Source organism: Pleurodeles waltl, chromosome 10, assembly GCF_031143425.1.
Source record: "Pleurodeles waltl isolate 20211129_DDA chromosome 10, aPleWal1.hap1.20221129, whole genome shotgun sequence".
NCBI lineage: Eukaryota > Metazoa > Chordata > Amphibia > Caudata > Salamandridae > Pleurodeles > Pleurodeles waltl.
In genome coordinates, this window is record NC_090449.1 from 851,034,078 (window position 1) to 851,056,959 (window position 22,882).

The following is a 22,882-nucleotide window of genomic DNA, read 5'->3' on the forward strand; positions in this document are numbered from 1 at the left end:
CAAGGCATACCCTTTCAATGCACGTAAACTACTTATTGTACTGTACCTGGCTGCTTTTTGCAAAGCTCTGGCATTACTATTTTCAGTTTGATGTTTAGGAAGAGAAGGCCCAAACTACTTAAAATAAAACATATTGAGGACAATATACAAATGAATTTATAAGAAGTAGGACTACAGGATTACTACTTCTTCTACTCTTAATAATTGTGAAATAGCCCATAAATGTCCAGCTGTCAATGAATGAAAGGTTACAGAGGACAAAGTGCTTTCTATTTGTACTAATTGCATAAGAATATTCCCCGAATAATCCAATTTTAGATGGTTTGGGGCTAGTTTACAAAGGCATTTAGGAATACTACAGATAGATAGAAAATAAGTTTATTGGGACACTTGTCCATAAAAGATTCTAAAACTATGAAACAATTACACTATAAAATCATCTTTAGACTTCACAAGACCTCCAGATGTGCCACAACTTATTCAAAATCATCTTTAAAATTCTGCTCAACAGCAAGTATAAAACATGCAATTCCTACTGCAACATCAGGATAGCACATTTCAGATAAAAGCCCCATTGCGTCCATCCTTGAATGTGTTTGGTATTTTAAAAATAAGGGTCTGAAAAACTTACTACAGGTGAGATATAAAAATACAATCCATATGTACATGAGACAAGGACCATTTTACATTCAGGGAGCACGTACAGAATATATTTTCATCCTGAACAACACTACACCATTTAGACCTCAAAAACATTTGGTTACAATCCAGTCTCACTTTTAAAATGTCATTACGGAGCCTGGGATCAGGTACCTAGGCCAAATAATGGAAAACCTTTTGTTGGCCAAGAGAGTTTAATGAGAAGTTAATAGAAGGTTTCCCCTTTAAGTAGGCCAGGTCCAAAGAATTATCTTTCTTCCCTAAAGTTTCTGTCAAAGCTTGTTTACTTGGAAAGGGAGACCACATTTACATTTTATACCAAAGCGACTTTGTTTTTTTGAAGTCTTTTATCCTGGACCGAGCTTCCTTGACTCACCTCCTTCCACTAGGAGGATTTCTTCCCAGCATAATCTAGAGAGCTTTAGAGGTTTGCTATCTACCGATGGCTTATTAGGAAATCTAAGAACACCGGAGTTCACCTGCGAGTTCCAGGAAACCGGATTCAATTCCCTCCTTATACCCTGAACCATGGTTCCTGGTAGCAGCGATAATAGCCTCCTAAGGACAGCCCCCTCCAGTATATCCCAGTTACAAGAGGGATCGAGTGCATGGACCTCTGCTCCACACAACACAAAGGTGGGCATTTTTCCCTTTGTAGGTCTTCATAAGCGGGATAAGAGCCTAGTCCCATACCTCTGGTTAAATTTACTCAGACATCCAGCATGCAGCATTGACCTCTGCTTGAAGTACCCGATGTGGGTATTCCACTTTAAATTCCTATAGAAGGTCAGCCCTGGGTAATTATAGGAGTCCACCACGTCTGCCACTAGAGAGCTCAAGAACCATTTAAAATTATTCACTTTTTCCCAAAGACCACTATCTTTGTTTTTGCAAAGTTTATTTTCAATGAATTCTGTTTGCCATATGCCTCAAGGGAGTCTAATTACCTTTTCAGACAGATAGGAGTGTAATCCAGCAAAACCAAATAATCCGCACAGAGTAGGCATTTGATATGCCTTTCCCGAACTTTTGGGGAGCATTAATTTGATAATTTTATGTCTGCTGGAAGGTCTGCCAAGAATAACCTGAAAAGCAACGGAGCTAAAACACATCTCTGTCATAGGCCATTCTGAATTGGGATCTATTGTGATATTCAACCAGATTTAGCAAGTTCAATCTGTGCCCAACTATGCATGTGTAATGCTTGTATTGCACTGAGGAGTTCAATTGGAATCTACCTGGAGCGAAGGTTCCTCCTTAGAAGACCCCTGTCTACTGTATCAAAGGCTGTATGAAAATCAAAAAAACAACAGCACAGCCTTTGATTACGTTTAGGGACTTCTGAATAATGGCCCACACAGCAGAACAGTGATCTCTTTTTGATTGCTCCTCCGGGAATCCTCCTTGCTCAACCATTATGATCTTGTGCTCTTGCACCCAATCATTCAAGTGAGACAATAAAATTTTTGAGAGCACCTTCTCCCATTTGGTTAATTCATCTATGTTGCAATGAATGCAAGCCATTCCCTTTTTTAGTATAAATTTTACTATTGACCCTCTCCATGATGCGGGATATTTGCCTGTTGTGACTATACAGCTGAACAAAAGAGATAAAACCTTCGTCCACCAGCCACTGTTTGTCTTAGTTAAGACTGCTAGGATATTGTCAGGCCAGCTGCTATTGATAACTTGATACGGTCAATTACCATCCTTATCGATTTCCCAGAGGACAGTTGGGTGCCATATTCTTAGCAGGGGCTTGTTGAAGGTAGGATGGAATAGATGAAATGCCATATAAATCCTCCAAGTACGTAGCCCATATGTCCTCTGCATTCATACATGGTAAAGCCCCTCCATAACGATTACAGATTTCTTTTACTTTCTACCAGAACTCTCTCTGGTCTCCTGACTGAATAACCTCCAATGTACCATCCCACTTACTAATAGTACAAAGTAATTTTTTCTTCTTTAATAAGCTGCCTATACTGAGACTTTAGCCTGTCCAATTCCTGTTTGGTATATCCTTCTGGTCTCAACCTACATTGTTTGGAAGCCTTCCTCACAAGGCATGTCATTTCCTGGCAGGTACAATCAAACCAGCCCTTCCCATTATCATAGCCCATTGTCTGTGACCCACACTTTTTATGTTTACACATATTTAATCCAACACATTTTCTATATTCTGATTAAACTACATGATTCTGTTTTCATTTTCCACTGATCGAGATGCAAACAGGAATGAAAATCCTCTGCCATTATTATGATAGCATGGCCTCTGGAATTTTTCACAGAATTTCCTGAAAAAAGTAAGATTCCTGCCAACTATTCATTTTTTTATTCTCTTCTTTATGGCTATATATGTTTCTCAGTATGAACCATCTGCATACCTTATTATTCAAATGTAATTCTGCGATAGACAGCTGTACGTCACTAGACAGGTTGAAAACCGCACGAGATTTTGTAACTACTTTAGTAGCTATGAGGATTAACATCCCTGCAGAAGCTCATTCCTTTCCACATTTAAAGCCCTTACAGTTTGGATACAAAGCCTTCTACTGTTTTATCCCCTCTCAACCAAGACTCCTGAAGGAACATCACATGGTAGGGCATTATTCTTTATTCTAAGTCAACAACCCTCTTAAAGCACATGAGCCCATGTATGTTCCAGCTTAGAATTCCCAGGTTGGGAGCGGATTCCTCTCTCTATGGAGCACGAGTCCAATCATCCCACTCCCATGGGTCTCGGAGATACATCAGGGGGCAAATCTATTTTTCTGCTCCCAATTTGGGATCCCCTTTGACCTGGCATTCTGTCATTCACGGGTACTACATTTGAATGCTTAGGGATTTGTTGATTCTGACCAGCCTCCTTAACAGTTGGCATCAACCCAGCTGGGAGTAAGATAAAATCAGCTCCCGCTGACTAGGGGCGAACCCATAATGCGTGCTTAGAAAGGGAGTGGAGTTTAATCCATTTACCCTTGTCTTCTCTTTTATGGGGATCTTTATTTCTTAACCAACAATGGCTAGGTTCTCTTCTGTCCTAGCGGCCAATCGTGCAGTGCAGGGGGAGATGAAGTTAACTCTTGTTAATTTCTTTCCTTTGCTCTCCGAGCTGAAACCCCACATGGTCAAAAATCACCTGAGGAGATCCCAGAGAGTGACGGTGTCTGCTGAAATATGGTCAGACGTTTTGTAAACTATAGTAGTGTTACTTCATATACTGTACTTATCAATGCCTTGATGAATTGACCCCATTGTTTAGATTAATTCACCCTTTCTGAATGCATAAACTCAATTTATATTCAGAGACACAACTTACAGTCTTTTGCTTTGATAAATAACAGTCCAAAATATTTTCAGATGTCAAAACCATTGTTTACAATTAACTCCAGTTTAAGAGGTATCATTTGAACTAGTGCAAAAATGAATCATGCAGACTCATGTAAATATTGTACCTGTAGAGATGGTGGCTGGGGGTCTCAAAATGATAATTTGTTTGATGGCCTAAAAATTGTGTCCCTGCTGCTGATTTGTGTTTATCATGTTCTACCATTGGACAATGTCAGCAAGTTGTGGGGTTGTAAGTATAAATACTGAATATGTCGTTTTGTTACACTGGGGAGGCCTCTAAGAGGTTCACCTTTGTCCTTGTTTAACCAGCATCTGACTAGGTTCCATGAAAATATTTGATCAAACTGCTGGTAAACTTGGATGAATTACATTCTAACATTCTACCCTGTGGTCTTCTGAATTATGCCTTGATTCTCGGAGCTCACTTGTATTTTTTTAAAACACTTTAAAACTTGTAATTTCAACATGTTTTAATGGATCTGTTTCCTCGTTGATTTGCTGTTGTGTAGATTTTTATCGGTAATGCAATGTTGTGTGTTTTATATTTTGTGGCCTTTTTTTTATAAACAAATAAAAAAAGAACAAAAAGCAAACTTTGTGGTAATTGGGTACATTTTCCTCTTCAGCTACATGTGGAGGAACTTTGACTGGACAAAATGGGATCATACAGAGCCCTGGTTATCCCACCGTTAACTATCCAGATAACTCGCTGTGTGAATGGTTTCTCCATGGACCCACAGGGCATTTTCTCTCTATCAGCTTTGAAATTCTGAACTTGCAGGGCTCCCAAAACTGTGCAAATGACTATGTTGAGATACGTGAATACAACGCTTCCGGTATGTATTGCTTTTTTTCCTTCTGTTACTACTCTGTTGGCAAACAAGGGAACTGAAGATGTGGGATGGGTGTGAATGACAATGTGCAGTGAGGAATCATGAGTGGCAGAGTTAGGGATCATGAGGAAAGGGCTCAGCACTGAGACTTCTCCAGCTCTTTAAACACCTAATAAAACTCTGTAACCCAACACTTTTGACTTTGCACAAACCTTTCAGAACTTCAGCACCACCACTCTTCCTAACTCCTGGTGAAGTATTTCCTCCAGAACGTCTAATCCTCTTTCAATACTAAATCACTTGCACATCCTTACTTACCCCTTTACTTCTTATCACCCTTCACCCTTTGACCCTTACACACAGTCTTCCTGCATGCCTTAAGCCTTCTTCTATTTGTATCAGCTGCAACCAGTGACACTGTTGTATTCTGCATTCTCTGCATCTCTTGACCCCTCTCTACTGTTCTTGATAGCTCTCTTAATTAGGGTCAGAATCTTACCCTTGTGCACCTTCTTAACTACTCTTTGCCAGTAATAACCCCTTTCCCTGTATCTCTAAACCCCATGCTGCACCAAGTATCCCCCTAGCATCCCCCTGTGCTCTTTACCGCTTGCACTCATAAATATCACTGCATCGCTTCAAACCATACCATGATACCCATTTTGCAGCCCTTTACCGAACTTAATCCCATTGTCCAAGCAACTTCCCAAACTTCCTGAACCCATATTTATGCTTCCCGTTATTTCTGAACACAGCATACACTCTAATGACTATTGTCACTAACCACTTGAGAACCGTAACCCTCAACAACGTCTGCATCTTAACTCCCTGGCCCTGTTAAACCATGTCTACCACAAGCATCTAGCCCGATCCAGTTCCTAACACTAACACTAACACAAAAGCTGCCAAAGTCCAGCAACCTTCCTCCAACTGAACATCCCCCATCCAGAAGAAACGCCTGTAAGGAACAATTCTTGTGTGATCCAGCATGTTGCCCAGAAGCCTGAATTTTAGGATTTTTAGGCTGAAATCTCCTCCTTGTGGAAGAATATCACTTAGAGTCATTCTCCCTAAAGTACCTGTTGCAGGACTTATAGGATCTAGAAAAGTGAACCCTTATAAGGAAGTGTGTGCTTCCTGTCCTTAAAAGAGTTCTTAATGGTGGCATGTAGTTGAACCCCAAACAACTTTTTCCCTAAAAGGGTATTCTAAGGAGGGAAGCATTCTCTGGGTAATCAGTTTGCCAATTCCAAATCCATAAATGCCTTCATGATAAGATGGAAGCCCCAGAAGCCACCACTGAAGACCTGAAAATATCTGAAAAGACATCAGCCAACAGTTTCTCTTCCTGCTCCATCTGCACATGAAGATCAGAGCAATCCACATTCTCCTGGATGGCAGTGGAAAGAGACTCAAAGTCCTTCAATAAGTACACCACATACCTAGCCGCCTTCATGAATACAGAACTGACAGCTAAAGATTTCTTGATAGCACTGTCAATCTTATGATCCTCAGCAATCCTCCAGGTTATTCGCTGTCCTGTCAATCAAAGGTGCCAGAAGGAAACCACCCTAATGTGAGGTAAAAATAAGCCCTCCCCTTCAGTGAGGATGTACATCTTTTGATGGAACCTGGGAACATTGGATTGATCCACCTCCACCCACCCACCTCTTTTAGTGCCTAAAGATTAGTTTCTTAAAACTCTTACGAAGTGGCAAAGACAAAAGCAAAGGCTTGGCATACTGAGCGAAGAGACCATCCACCTTCAGCTGAGTGGATGGCCCTTTAAAGCCCAATTGGCCTCTGACATGGTCCAGATTCCGAACCATGTCTTTCCTGGAAATATACTTCCTATAAGCAGATGTATTAGGACCCTCAGAAGGTAAAACCGCAGAAGTGTCCTAACCATTTCCCTTTTCCTGGATGACCCAACCTTCTTCTCCTTCTTTGGTTTGGCAGTTGTGGCTTTAGCAACTGCCACCTCAATCACGGAATGACCTGCGCCTCGGACAAAACACCGGGACTGGCAGGAGACTGTTCCCTCTACTTCTTAGGATTCTGACCCTCAGGCAGGCTTCATCCAGAATCAGAGGAAGTGGAAACCCACCACCATTTTTGCACACACTTTTTCATCTCCATAATATTGAAGCACACCATACACCGTGGATGAAAAAACACAAGTGCCAGAAAGCTAGCACTCCTTAAAAACCCTCTTCTTTCAATATGTAATTAGTCAACTCTCTGCGGTCAATCAGAGCAAACACATAGTTGATCAATATGCCATCTAAAGTTTCCTGAAATAGATCAAACGTGCTCATAATAATATCACATGCTACCTGCAGCCCATAAACTAATTGCGCTACAAGGCAATATTACAGCTATCCCAGATTAGGTCATCCACATGCGAACAGGCATGAGCTGCCTGGCATATCTATATGCCAGAAATTAGGCACCAAATATTTCCCTGACATTAAGCAACCCGGATGGTGCTTGCACTTACCAGCCCCTCGTCTCTGGTGGTGTAAGGGTGCATGTCAGCCCAATACCGCCTGCTCCTTCCTGTGAAAATCTCACCCTGTCTCAGAGAAACGCTGAGCTGCGTCAAATACAGCCATTAAACATTGTGCCCCAGATCCCAGCAAATGGAGATATATGAGCATAGTCTGCATGGCGAATTCCAAATGCTGCTGGCTGCTTTTTGCAACTAATTAGCCTCCCTGTGCTGCCCATACGGGCTGGCTGCATCCGGACCGGCCCACCCACTTCCCTGTCCTGAAAGCGCAACCATGAGCTCCAGACACAATCCCTGTATCAACTTCTCCCCCTTTAAAAAAATTCCAGCAGTGCCCCTGGGACTAACTGCATTCAGATTGCAAATAAAATAAATAAATGCTGTAGCCGTAACTTGGTCGCCTCTCACGACCTCCTGGGTGCCTGAAAGACACGACTAAAACAGGAGGTGTTGAGGGTGGGAGGGGCCTTACTTACCATTTCAGATTAGCGTATGTCTGTGAGGCACAGTGGCCTCAATATACTGGCGGATGATAAAATTGTGTTTGTAATGATCACCAGGCCAGGGTATTAGAGCTAAGTACAGGAGAGTATATAAAAGCATGCAGAATTAATTCAACTCCAAAAGTACAGAAAATGTGGTACTGTATACATATGCCTAAATGTGGACAATTTTCTAAGATAAGTTTCAGAACAAAACATCAAGAGTTTATGGTTTTGCGAATTTGGGCAACATATACAAAACGACAACTGTCACATGTTTATTTAACATTCTGATTTAGTTCATGCTGCCGATGTATTTTGTAAGAAAAGAGTGATATTTTTTAAACATTGTGCATTCTTGTTTTTTGTTAACCTAAATGTGTTTCTTATTAAATAGGAAATATCTTGGGTAAATATTGCAGCAACATTATACCAGATCCTGTGTATACTTCCGACAGTTTTGCTTACGTCAGGTTTGTCAGTGACGGATCTGTGAGTGCTTCCGGGTTCAGGTTGCGCTTTGAAGCAAGCACTGAAGGTAACTCTGATTATTCATAAAACTGAGTACAGATGATTGAATCACTAGCTGTGTTATGTTATGTTATGTTACGTTATATTACATTTTGTTATGTTTTGTTATGTTTATTTGTGAAGTACATTATCACCTGCAAGAGTATTCTGGTGCTGAGTAGGTATGTGTGCCCTTAGCCCTGCATATGGTAGGATAGTTAATTGAAAAAAACAGGTATTTAGCTTTTTGTGGAATTAAAAACGAGAGGGGGAGGCTCTGCTGTGGAGTGGGAGATTATTCCATACTTTAGGAGAAATGTAATGGAATGCAGTCACCCTGATCTGGTTCTGTGCATACATGGGATGTGTGTAAGTAGGAGTCCTGAGGTGCAGAAGTGTCTGGGCGTTTGGTGGAAGTAGATGTGATTGTTCTTGTTGGTGGGGACTAAGTTGTGTAGTGTCTTGAATATCTGTGTGAGGAGTCTGAAATGAGTGCATTTGTGTATCAAGAGTCAGTGGAGTTCCCTGAAGTGCGACGCAATGTGGTTTGTGTGTGGGAGGATGAGGATGAGTCTGTCTCTGAGATCTGTATGGTTTGTAGACTTTTGGTCAGTTACTTGGTGATCTCGCTGTTGAGGGTGTTACCGTAGTCCAACCTGTTGGTGACTAGGACGTGAGTGACAGTATTTTAGTGTTGCTTGGAAGCCACATAAGGTTCTTCCTCAGCACGTTCAGGGTGTGGAATGCAGATGCAGTGATGACACTGGCTTGTGTATTCATGTCCAGTTTGCTGTTCATGATGGTTCCGAGGTTCATTGCATGGGTGCTGGTCCGAGTACATTCGGCCACCATTTGGAGTCAATCAATCAATCAATTAATCAGTTTTTATAGAGCACGGGTCTCAAGGCACTGTCCCATAGTGAGGTGCTCTGTTTTGTTTTTGTTCAGCCTGACAAAGTTGGATTTTATTCATTTAGCAACTTCAGTCATGCAGGCGTTGAACTTGTATTGGAGGTCTTGTCCAAGAGGAAGAGTATGAGCTGTGTGTAATCAGCATTGGTGAGGATTTTGATGTTTTGTGCACGGAAGACATTGCCCAGAGGGATCATGTGTATGTTGAAGACAGAGTGGCTGAGCGATGGAGCTGCGATAGAGCTGCAGAGAGGTCCAAGAGAATGAGGACTGCTGTGTTTCTACCATTAGGGATCATGCAGATTTCGTCAGTGGCAGCAATGAGTGCTGTTTCTCTATTGTGGTTGGGCCTGAATCTGGAATATGTGGCAACAAGGAGCTGGTGGTTGCTGAGGTGGTTGATGATGTGTCATGTATTAGTTTCTTTAAGGCCTTTTCTGTGTGTGATAGAGGAGATATGGACCTGTAGTTGGAAAGTATACCTTGGTTAGAGGATGGCGTCTTGAGCAGATGAGTGACAGTGGTATGTGTCAAGGTGTCTGGAATGTGGCTGAGTCGATGGAGATGTTGAGGATGGGTGTTAGTGCTTTGCTGATGGGTAGGAATTCTTTGATGAATCCATTTTGGGGGAAAGGGTCAGATGGGGCCCCAGAGTGGAGGGACACAATCTTTACAGTCTGTCCTTACCACAAAATGCCTTTAGCATGCAGCTCTCACTCCACATGCCTTTACAATGCAGGTAAGTATTTGAGCCTTTCCCACTCATGCTTTTACCACACACAGTAAGTATTGGTATAGTAAGGATATGTATACATCCTATAGTTGTATATTTAGGGATTAGAGGTGAGTACTGGTAAATGGTAGTAAATGATGATAAGGGTAATTTAAGGGTTATGGGGTGGTAAGGGTTCATTTAGGCTTTAAGAGTGGTGTTAAACCTGACAGCCTTAGCATGGTTACCCCCAAACGTTTTGCCTGCTTCTCTCCACTTTTCTGACATTGTTTTTACTGGTTGCAGGACTCTGCACACTTTACCACTGCTAAACAGTGCTAAAATGCATATGCTCTCTCCCTTAAGCATGGTAACATTGGTTCATCCCCAATTGGCATATTTGATTTACTTATAAGTCTCTAGTAAAGTGCACTACATGTGCCCAGGGCCTGTAAACTAAATGCTACTTGTGGGCCTGCAGCACTGATTGTGCCTTCCACATAAGTACCCCCTTAACCATGTCTCAGGCCTGCCAGTACAAGGCCTGTGTGGGCAGTTTCAACGCCACTTTGACTTGCCATTTAAAACTAATTGCCAAGACTTAAACTCCCCCTTTTCTACATATAGGTCGTCCATAACGTGGGCCCCAGGTAACCCATAGTGCTATGAAGGTAAAAGGCAGGACATGTACATATGTGTTTTATATGTCCTGGTATTGGAAAATTCCTAAATTCATTTTCCACTACTGTGACGCCTAGTCTTTTCATAGACTAGCATTAGGACTGCCCTCATACACTTAGTGAGTGGTACGTTCTGATCTGAAAGGGGTAATTAGGTTATATTTAGTATGGCCATGCTGGTAATGGGAAATCCTGCATATTAGTGAGGTTAGATTTTATATTACTATTTTAGAAATGCCACTTTCAGAACATGAGCATTTCTCTGCACTTAAATCCATTTGTGCCTTATAGCCTGTCTCCAATCAATGTATGGTTGACAGCTCCCTTGTGCATTTCACCCAGACAAACACAAACACAGGTCACTCAGACTCATCTGCATTCATCTGCACATGGAATGGGTCTTCCTGGACTGGAAGAGTGGAGGGCCTTACATTACAAAGGCCAGTTGCCTGCCATCACAATAGACTGCCAAACCCCCAGTTGGGACCCTGGCAGACAGGACTGAACTTAAAGGGGAACTTGTGCACTTCAAAACCACTCTTTGAAGTCTCCCCCACTTCAAAGGCATTTTTTGGTATATAAACTGGGTCTCTGACCCCACTAACTCAGACACTTCTGCATCTACACCTGCATCCTGTGAAGAGGAACTGCCCAGCTGTCCAAAGGACTCATCTGGAATGCTTTGCTGAGAAGGTCTACTGCCATGCTGCCCTGCTGGCCTCTGACTTTGCTGAGAAGGACTCTGCCCTCCCCAGAAGTGCTCTCCAAGGGCTTGGATTGAGCTTGCCTCCTGTTTTCTGAAGTCTCAGGCCAAAAAGACTTAATCTCTTCAAAGAAATTCCTGGTGCATAGAAAATCAACGCAAAGCCTGCCAAAAATGGTGCAAAGCCTGCCTTGCCACCGAGGAATTGCTGCACAGCCGACCGGAACGGCGCAGCCCGACTTCCCGAATGGAAATTCGGCGCAGCGCCTGCCTTGAGACGGAAAAATTAAACACAAACCTACTGAATCAATACAGCGCACGTGCCATCTTCCTGCACTTCAAGGATTTTCCCTGCATCGTCTCTGGGCATCAAAATATCCCCACATCGCAGTGAGAAACCAAGACTGCAAGCCAAAAAACGACACAAGCCCCTTGCAGTGTGGAAAGAAATGACGCATCGTCTGTGTCACACCAGAAAATTCAATGCAACAACCTATTTTTCCACTCATCTCCTCTGCAGTCACTGTGCTTCGTTGTTTTTGACGCGTATCAGGTATGGTGTCTAACAAAGAGACAACTGTTTTATTTTGAAGGACCAAGACTCTTTTTAACCTTTTAAAAGTGATATTTCAACTTATACTTATTGGATCTTTGTCGTTTTTACCCTATTTTATTCAGATAAATATTATCTGTTTTTCTAAACCTGTGTGGTGTTTTCACTGTGTTACTGAATGATTTATTGCACAAATACTTTACACATTGCCTTCTAAGTTAAGCCTGCCTACTCAGTGCCAAGCTACCAGAGGGTGGGCACAGGATAATTTGGATTGTGTGTGACTTACCCTGACTAGGATTGTGCTCCCTTCTTGGACAAGGGTGTATGTCTGCCAACTAGAGACCCCATTTCTAACAAGTGGGTAGTGGTATAGGGTTTTAGTGGCATTTTAGGTTTTAGGAGTGGGTAATGGTATAGGAAGGTTAGAGTAAATTAAAAAGGGGAGGAGGTTCGAGGATTCCCCCCAAAAATGAAAAAATAGAATTAATATTAAATTAAAAAACAGCTAGGTAGATAGATAGATGTTTGACTTACCTTGTACTTACTATGCACATTAAAGGGATGATGGTAAAGTCATCTGAATGGTAAATGCAAGCATGGTAAAGGCATGCATTGTATTGTGAAACAACACAGGTGAAAGTTCTTCATGGGGAGCAGCGGTGTCGGAGGTGGTTACAGCAGGCCACGAGGTCAGGGTTCATTCTTCAGCCACTCATGAAAAGTGCGGTACCTCTTATGACAATCTGTAAACAATTTAGTTTCTGTAAATAACAGATACGTATTATAACTTTTTATAAATCAAACACTCAATTCCTTGTAATTCATCTACCAAATCCCATCATTAAATGTTGTACATAGTATCATACATCGTTATATTTTTACAAAAGTCAGGCCAAATTGTAACAATCAATTTATTGTAGTTTGTCCATATTGTATATGTGATCAAGCCATGATTCAAATCAGCCAACACGTGTTTCGTCACGGGACAATGTTTCCTTATATCCCCAACGACTTCTTCAGGGCTGAAAAGATTTTTAAATATATATTGATACATGAAACCAAAATGCTCCAACTTGAGATTGAAAAAAGCGTCATAAAAGGTCCCAAATAAAAAGATATTTACATAGTCTAGTATAATCAAGAAGGACCACCTTATATTCCAAAAGGATAGATGAGACAAGTGAAAAGAAGGCAAAAAATGTATGTCAACGGGGCATTCCCAACCACAAAACAACTATGAAGTATCCCTAAAAAAGGGAGAATTTTTACTGACGTCATGCATTATCTTTCACCGTGATATAAAATACCCAATAAACACCTCTGTGTAAAAAGTGCAAATCCATTAGTATCTAAATTTCACCTCTGTGTAGCATGCCATTCACTAAATGAATCCACTCGAATGACCCAATTAACCAATACTACTGGTGCCATGATTTAAACACAAAAGACAGATTTAGTTTCATCTGTCTTAAAAATACATGAGGTAACTCACCACTCGTCTTTATCAATATGATTCTATTACAAAAACGAGAATAAACAAATCCCAGTGAAATAACAACCTCTTATACTCCAATCCTTGGTAAAATAATAGCACAAAGGATATATAATACCTACATTGAGTCCTCCAATCAAAAAAAGAAATCCATCACAGCTTAAACATGGAATACTCCAGTGTTATTCTAAATGTAAAATAAATAACCATTAGTTGTCATCCAAGGTACCAGTAGTTACTAAAATTGATCTGTCCTAACTTAGTCGCTCACCTGACTAGTGCACGTGAATAAATAAAATCAGTAGTCAATGGCGCAGGACATCAGCGTGTCGAGTAAAACCAATGTATCAATTAAATCACCGAACAGATCTGCCTAGAAAAAGATATACTTTTAACATTACTCTCAAGTCAACAACCTATCAAGTGTATAAAAGCGCAACATAAATTTACCTTGGAACAACCGATACGATTCCAAAACAGCAACCACAGTTAAATCCGGCGCCGAGTTGCGAGTACGCACCGCGCGTCTTCTGAACCCGGAAGTTAAATACACTTCCGGGTTGAATCTTGAACGTCAGAATAAACAACGGACTGCCGGTAATGTCCGTAATGTTCAAATTTATACCATTTTATGCACATGTTCTACCGGGCAAACCGCTTACACTTTGCTCAATTTCAATACTAATTTCAGGCAGTTATAGAAACTACAATATAGCTAATAAACAGATATTAGTAATCACGATTGTAAACAACAGCTCCTCGGTAAAAATCAACACGTGTCCTATTGAATCAAACCAAATTAAAGCCAACCAGGAATACGACATCTTAGATGATTATTTCCTTTTAACAAATATCGCAGATCACATCACCCTTACCATGAGCCGAAATTAAGAGTATTAATGGTCCAACAGCAATTATGAATTTAATCTAAATAATGATCAAGCCAGGATTCAAATCAGTCAAATAATTAATCATTGATTGTTCTAACTTATTACTCAATTTAGCAACCTAAGGATGTATTCATGTTCCAAATTTTATTACTTTGTTGGAGAATTTTGGTTATTATAATCGTTACAGAAAACAGTGTGTTCAACATGTTACATAGACAGATTATTACAGACATGAAATTATAACCATAAGAAAAATCCAATTTTATATCAGCCAACATTAAAAATATCATTGGTCAAATACCAGTTTTGAGTCAATCAATCAAAGTCTTGCACATAGTTAAGGTTTTTCTTATCTAATCACCGATTTGGCAATCCGAGAACATATTTATAGTTCATACCAAATTTGTTTTGAGATACTCAATTATTATAATCATTGCAATGAACAGTGTATTATATAAATTATATGAACACATTTTCTAAGTCATAAATTTATTTCCCTAAGAAAAATTCTAGGTCTCTATCAGAGTTGAGGCCACACTCAACAGTTCTGAGTTTCATAATCCATAATGCTTCTCTTTTTCGCAGGGCTAATTCTCTATTACCTCCCCTAGGGTCCCTGGAAATATGTTACAATCCAAAAAATTCAAAACATTTCTGCATCGTTTGTGAGTTACAGTCCATAATATGCGAAACAATAGGATATCTAGTCTCTGTGTAATGTCTTCTTGGAATCTAAGTAAGACCTCCTCTAGAATTTTATAATTTCTATCCGTTGCATCCTTTAAATTCAAGTCTTCAATCTCTTTTTCTAGCTCCTTGATTTCAGCTTGTAACTTATTCACTTTCCTTTCTGCATTAGTAATTAAAATGTCCATAAGTCTCCTTGAACTCGTTGTCAGTTCTTCATACCATAGAGCTAGTAGGTCAGAATCTAGGTCATCATAGGCAGCCATGATAGAATGTTGAGTTGCAACAGTGACGAAGTCTGTTTGAGAGGCAAAGTTGCCATATACAGAGGTAATTCTGTTACAGAAGAACTTCAAGAGGTTGTTTCAAAGGTCTTATAAGGGGGTGATGTTGCTGGAGGTGGCAGGATGCACAGTGAAATCTTTGATGATAGCGAAGATTTTCTTGCTGCTGTTAGTGCCAGCATCAATGCGATGTGCAAGAGCTCTCACTTGCTGTTCCATCTCTGCTGGTGGTAGTGTCTTGAGGCAGATTTGAGGATGTCTTTATCTATGGTGCATTGAAGTTTCATCAGCCAGATTTCCTCTGACTACCAGCTAGCCTGTAGCTGTGTTCTTGCCACTGGGTTGCAATTGAGGGAAGCCAGGGTGATGATCCAGCTGTTGAGGTTGTTGATGGCTTTCAAATAAGATGCTTACAAGTTATTTTGTTTATAATATTCTTGTTATACTTGTTTAATAATACAGTATAATGAATATTATATTGTGATTACAAAAGAAGTGCATTTCATGTTACATAATATACAAAATTGTAATGACCTTGTGATTTGATTATTCATGCTTGATAGGCGCAGTCAACAGTATAGTATTTCTCCTCATTGTGTCTGCTTTCTCTGTGCGAACTGTAGAAGAGGTCAATGTTATACCTTGTCTTACAATTCCATCCACATTCACTTACCTATCAGTCTTTTACTCCTATAAAGTAACTCTTTGAGCATCCGATGATGTGGCCAGCAAACATATTCTCATTGTATACTGGGGATCATACTCTCTCATTTCAACGATAATGCCAACCAATCTGGGGTAAATTTATTTGACCAGACGCCAATTACCTGATTTTTCATGTGATTTGGTATGTGTCCACCCCCATCAAACTTTTCTGAAGTTCGAGGTCCAAGTTCAGTAGGTAAGGGAAGCAATAATTTGCATCTCTAACTAGGCCCATATTGCTTGAGTGTGGGAAGGTGAAAGAGGTTTGAGGCCTCTGCATGGCAATGTGTGAGAAAATGGATTATTAGCATCAGTGGATGGTAGTCCACCACAAGTAATAATGTCACTTCTTTTGTTATGTCCAGTAAAGTTTTCAGTAATTTAAACCTGAGCTCTGCCCCTGGAAGCTAAGACACAGAGCAGACAAGCTTAACTTAAGAAAATGTGTGAAGCACTTAGAAGTAGCAAAAAATGAGAACATGAAAAACAGTATCTGCTCACGCTAGACTTTGTCATCATCAAAACTTAAGGCTAACTGCAATGTATCACCGGTCAAATACAGTGGGTAAGCCAATTAATTGAGCCCATCCAACAATTAAATATTGACGACTGTGGATTCGACATCGACCACGCTCCCCATCAGTTCTCAGTGCAAAAGGTTGGCAAAAGGTTTCTACATCACACTTCCTTGGTGACAAGGGGACTACACTCTAACACCACTAACACCAGCCAATGGTCCAGGACCTAGGGGGCAACCCTCTCGGATTAAGACTCACTCCATCAGAAGCGAAGAGGTAGGATAAAGGTAAGGGCCACTTGAAATAGGATGAATAATTTGAACATTACACAGATATGTTTCCTTATGAGCCATACACTGATGCAAAGCAAATAAAGCAAATAAAGCAAATACGCACTGATTACTAGGTGCAACATACTTTTGTGGTGTAAACGCTGCACCTCTAATCACTGGTACTATGTAGAAAACTGCCAGGCAACCTTCTAGTACCAAATATGAGTTACGCCCCATGGAATGGGGAATAACCATGCAGACCTGTTTTTTCCTGGTCAAATTGCACACAAAATTCCCAATTCCATGGTAATTGATGCTTTCATTTACCGCCTAGTTAACTGCAGTGAAGGTGGGTCAATGCAGGGACACAGCTGAGAGTGTCAGCAAGCTTGACAGGGTGTACGTTGGTAGGGAGGAGCGTGCCTTGCTCCCTGTACCTTATGAAAGGGTTAGACAAGGACCTAGGGCCAGGGTCAGGCTGTCCTTGAAGTCAAATTTGCATATGACTTTAGACACCCAGATTTTTCTGATAGTATAACCAGATCAAGTGTAGTATGGCTGGTGCTGAACACCAGCCATTTTCAATCAGGCATAACAGTATGACTGTTCCCCTCCATCCGACTCATAATCAGAGCTGTCATTGAAATTTTTACAAATTATTTAGAGAATTTATGAATTATTTGTAAAGGGTCTCAACAGAAAAAAGGTAAGGAATGGTGAAAAGCATACATCTAGGGGAAAGTCCCTGGGAAGGAGCACATATGTGTTCCTTCAGCGATGAGCGGCAGTTAAAAACTGACTTATGGGAAATGCTTACTGGCAGTTTGGCTTGCCGGTGCTATGTGTTTATTTCTGAGTTATCATACTTGTATGATTTTTTTATTCTGAGATGTGCCTAGAACATTGACATGTGATAATGTGGTACAGAAGTTATATAGTGCTCATGCCTGTGCAGAGATAAGTGTGATTTATTTCAACAGACATTGCAAGTGTGTGTACCTTTAAAAACAAGGCTGATTTATTGTCATCATGTAGTGATATTTCCTAATGTTTGACTGTTTGCAGAGTGTGGTGGTGATTTAAATGGAGAAACAGGGACAATCAGCTCTCCAAACTACCCTAACCTTTACCCCCACAACCGTGTATGTGAATGGAGGGTTACCGTTCCGGTGGGGCGGAGAGTCACATTAACGATTAATGATATGAGAATTCAGGATGAACAGAGCTGTAACCATGATTATGTGGAGGTAAGTAACTCAGTGCTTAATTTGTGAAAAAAAAAAAAAAAAAAAATAAGTGCAAGCACCTGAAGATAATTTTTATGACCTACAAACCTAGCCGTGGTGCTACCCACTGTCGCTGTTGCAAAATACCAAGGCAGCTTATGTATGATTCTGCCACATTCCTCTTCCTTGTACCACTATTATATGTCTTTATCTCACTCTTGCAAGTTTCTATTCATCCATGTGGTCTTACCTTGTTACTTTCCTCCTATCTTTTTAGATCTTCAGAAGCTGAATGAACTGGGTGGATTAGTTCTGGAAAATGTATTGTATCTTTCTGACATTTTATTTAGCTTTTATGTTTTTTAACTCAAGCATTTGTGTAGAACAGTGGTGATCGTAAGAATAGTCAAGTATTTATGAAGCCTAACAGCCTGCTCATTACAACCTTGTTCTCCACCTGCATTTTCATGGCAGTTCCTCCTCTATGAAAAGGCTGGGGGAGAACAAGTGCAGGGGCCCACGAGGGGCCCTCCATTACCCCTGCCCACAGCATGGTCAGTGCACAGGCCCCCTTCCCAGCACCCTCGAAATGCATTTCAAGGCTGCTAGAGCCCCCTGCATGCGGCAGCATTGCCGCCGGCTCAGTTATGAGATGGCAACAATGCTGTTGCACCTCTCCCACCCATCAGCCCAGTGGGAAAGTTGCAATAGGGCCGGTGGGGAGATCGCCACTTCACCACAGGTCTGGCGACCTGCTTTCAGGCCCAAAGTGTCCCATGATATTTTTGAGTTGGCAATTCGTTTGACACAATATTCTTGCATTACGATATTTTTTCCACAATATTTTGGTAATTCACGTACAAAAAAGAGGAGCTAGACCAGCAGCAGTGCAGTAGGACCTCCATCTTACCTGGTACATGAAGGTGAACCTCAAACTAGCCAAAAACTGACATCATTAAAATCTTGGATTTTTACTTGCCACAGCAGTTTGAGCTACATCAGCTTTTTTCATTTCTGTCTAAGAAGTTTTTCTGAACACCACAAAATAATTATTTATTTTTCTGTAGAAGATTATGGGGCACATTTATACCCCATTTGTGAAGAATTTGCGTCATTTTTTTAACATAAATTCAGAGCAAAACTAACTCCATATTTATATTTTGACATTAGATCCATCTAACGTCAAAATATTGGAGTTTTCACCATTTTTTAAATGCGTGAACATACCTTGAGTCAATGAGATGCAAGGTAGGCGTTCCCATCTAAAAAATGGTGCTAACCATATAGCCCCATATTTACCCACCTGTGCTAAAATGAGGCAGGAGGGGCTTGCTTTGCACCATTATTTAACGCCTGGGCCAGACCAGGCGTTAGGGGACCTGTAGACCAATTTCCATGATTAAACACCATGGAAATTGGTCCACAGGTGCCCTCCACAAACCCCAGGAACACCCCACCCACACCAGAGGGACACCGGAGGATGGGGGACCTCATCCCAGGTAAGTAGGGTAAGTATAGGTAAGTTTTTTTTTTTTTATGAAAGTGCCATAGGGGGCCCAACTTGGGGTCCCCTGCACGGCACAGGGTGCATGGCCATGCCCAGGGGACATTGGTCCCCTGTGCTGGCTATCGCTAGGCTGGATAGAGGCAATTTTTCTTGCCTCTAACCAACCGAAGGTCATTCTTTGGTGCAAAACTCCCTTCTCCCATACCGCCACCTCCACCCGACTAACAATTTTTTTTTAACGCTAGCCCACCCTTTTCACCGGCTTGCACCATTCCATAATTATGGCGCCCAGCTGGCGCTCAGGAATGGCGCAAGCCGGTGCTAAACTTTTTAACGCAAAACTGCGTTAGTGCCTATTGTTATAAAAAAAAACTCAGTAAATTTACCCCTGCCAGCCAATGAAGATTTTGTGCTTCAGACACCCTAAAAGACTAAAATTACAGTGGTCAGAAAGTCAGTATTATCTGCCTCTTTTCTTCATGTCCTACTCAAACAAATCACAGCATGGCTAGAGATAACTCAACAAGGCATATTCTATACTCCAGGCCCACTTGTTTAGTTGGAAGAATGTCTAAGCCGGCACTGAGCCTGAAGATAAATAAATTTAGCCTCAGAAAAAACAGTTGCATTAAGTCACGTAAAACCCAGTACATGTTCTGTGCCTGTTCCTTTCAATATATGTTTGCTGCCACAGGCCAATAAGGTAGTGTTACTGCATCAATACTGTAAAACCCACTTTAGGCAATGGAGATTATTACTATTCTGAGCCTGGAGTATTGAAAACCTTGGATGAAAAAATATTTCACAAAAATGATGAGCCTTTTATGATAATGGGGAAATACACTGCAGAGTCTTTTACACTTGCAGCAGCACAAAGCAAAAGAATATGCCCAGTACCCCCTCCTTCCAACATCATGAATGAGGAAGACAGAGATATTGAAAAACTACAAGAAAATGTTAGCAAAATAAAACTGTATTCCTGAGGCAGTTTTCATTTGTATACCCTCCTGCTACAATGTACACAATTGTACTAACAAAGTATAGATTTTTTAGTTTCTTTCTCCAGAAACAACTAGAAAATTGCCAAAGAAACTGCTCTCTAGTGTTCTCAGATTAGGCTTAGAGAACGCTCCATTTATGTCTGTTAGTGGCTCAGTTTGTATGTAACAACATGGCTGGTTGTTATTTTTACTCCAGGTCAAGTAAGTAGTCTTGGACTATCCACACAGGTAATTCATTGCCTCACACAAGTGCAGCAGAAAAATATTGTATTAAACTTGAAAGACCTAAACCAATTTCTCATAGTATACTTCACAAGGTCATTCTTGATAATTTTTTAGAAACATTGGGCCAGGGGACTGGTTAGTATGTGTAGACCTCTTAGTTGGCAACTTTCATATTGCCTTCAAGAAATAGAATCAATAATACCTCAGGATTTACTTTGATAGCATTGTCAGTGCAAAGTTTGAAATTTATGCTCAGTTTAATGACAAGGGTGTTCATGGTGGTTCTCTGTTCAGCAGCCATCCATCTATCTCTGCAGGCTGTGTAGCTGTGCCCGAAAAACACATCCTCCAGAGGACACATACAAAAGCCTTTAGTTAATGTGCAACCACCTTCACATCTTAAGTCTTTCCATAAACAAAGAGAAGTCTTAATTTCTTGTCACAGGCTTCAGTTTATAGCACCCAGGCTTTGCTGTCTCCGTGGGAATGCACTATCCCCCACCAGCGGGAGCAGCTAAAACAAAATAAACAATTGAGCTAATTTCACTGAAACATCAGCCACTGATATGAGAGAGTCACTCAGTCACTCTGGACTTGAGAAGGTAACTTTTCATCATGGCTAAGCTGGTCCCTGTACCCTGCCCCACTCCACTGTAGTCGGTCTGAACTTTTGACTTTGCCCCAGTCTAGCGTGACTAGATGACACTGCGTGTAACATTGTGCTTTTAGTCACAATTTTTCTCTAAAACTTTAACATTGAATATCTCTGGTTCTACTGATTGGATTTTTGTTGTTTTAATATAATTATATGTATTACTCTATTTTTTTAGTTGGTTTGGAATTTTTCCTGTGATGTGTTTTCACTTCATTACTATTTATGTTAATAGTTTACTCACTGCCTCTAAATTAAGCCTTACTGCTTTTGTGCCGGGCTCCTAGAGGGTTAATCACAAGTTACTTTAGTTGCTTTTGTGGTTCACCCTGAAAAGGATTGTGGTTATTGCTTGAGAAGGGCTCCTGCCCCTCTCAACCAATAACCCCATTTCGTACACTTGTTTTTTTTTGTTTTAGGTTTCTCACCATTCATTAGTTGGTACACAACTTTTTATAGTCAGTTCCTCTGGACCCAAAAATATTCTTTAGTGAGGTGGCAATAGCAGCACAGTTACACAAAGAACTGAGTGCAACCCATTAAGGGCATTTAACTGAAGGCGAATGAGCCCATAAGTAGAATAATATTGTCTCCAAAGTCAAAGATCAAAATTACAAAACAGGATAAAAAGTACACAGACTTAACGAAACTGGCGTCCAAATCCTTCATACAGAACACTAATTGCCAGATGTGATGAGGTAATTAGTAAAGATTTTGATCTGGTAAAACTATTACTTGTAATCAGTTGCCGCGCATGCCAGACATGGTAGAGGGGAAGAAATGGATAGCCTTTTAGGGCCTTGTCACATAAAGTTAGCACATTCTTGGCTGACTGGTGTCTTCAGTCGTTGAAGAACTGGAGAAGTGTGATTTTACCATCATAGAAAGTGGTAAATGGAATGGAATGAAACTTTTAAGGCATGTGGTGAGCTGAGTTGGCTACATAGGAGAGTTTATTGACATATCTAAAGTAACAACTAAGCATAACACAGTAACATACACAGAGCAACATAACACAACAATTAACATGTAACATGGCACATCACAATAAAAGTGTCAAAATAGAATGCAACCCAAAAAAGAAAAATGCAATAATATAAAGTCACATTACATTTTTGCAGTCCAAAATGGAGTAGCAAAATAAAAAACAATAGAACACATCAACAGCACAACAAAATGCCACACTGCAAACCTTCTTGTTGCACATTACCACCTCCAGAAACCTGCTTTCAGAATGCAGTTATAAATAGTGTTTAGAGCAAGCACAACCATAATAGCACCAGTGAAAATGTTTGTGATCCGGCCACAGGAGTCTTATAAATACCCACAAGACTACACAGAGACGGTTTAAGTGTAGGCCATGAACACATGCATGGTAAGAGGGCTTAGGTACATAATTAAAGGTTAGAGATTTGACAGTACATCCCCCCCATGCCTTTCAGCAAAAGAACACAAACAAGTAATTAGTTCTCCAAGATGATAAACTGACAAGTTAAAACTTTTCTTTCA

The 22,882-nt window shown here is 40.7% G+C and overlaps 1 protein-coding gene across 1 annotated transcript in view; it reads left to right on the forward strand.

The window, feature by feature from the left end:
- Window positions 1-22,882, forward strand: part of CUBN (cubilin) — a 1,111,275-nt gene that overhangs the window by 710,292 nt on the left and 378,101 nt on the right. Inside the window, exons 46-48 of the mRNA XM_069211549.1 lie at window positions 4,641-4,850; window positions 8,239-8,379; window positions 17,828-18,009. Of these exons, the coding sequence (XP_069067650.1) occupies window positions 4,641-4,850; window positions 8,239-8,379; window positions 17,828-18,009 (533 nt within the window). The remainder of the gene's footprint in view (window positions 1-4,640; window positions 4,851-8,238; window positions 8,380-17,827; window positions 18,010-22,882) is intronic.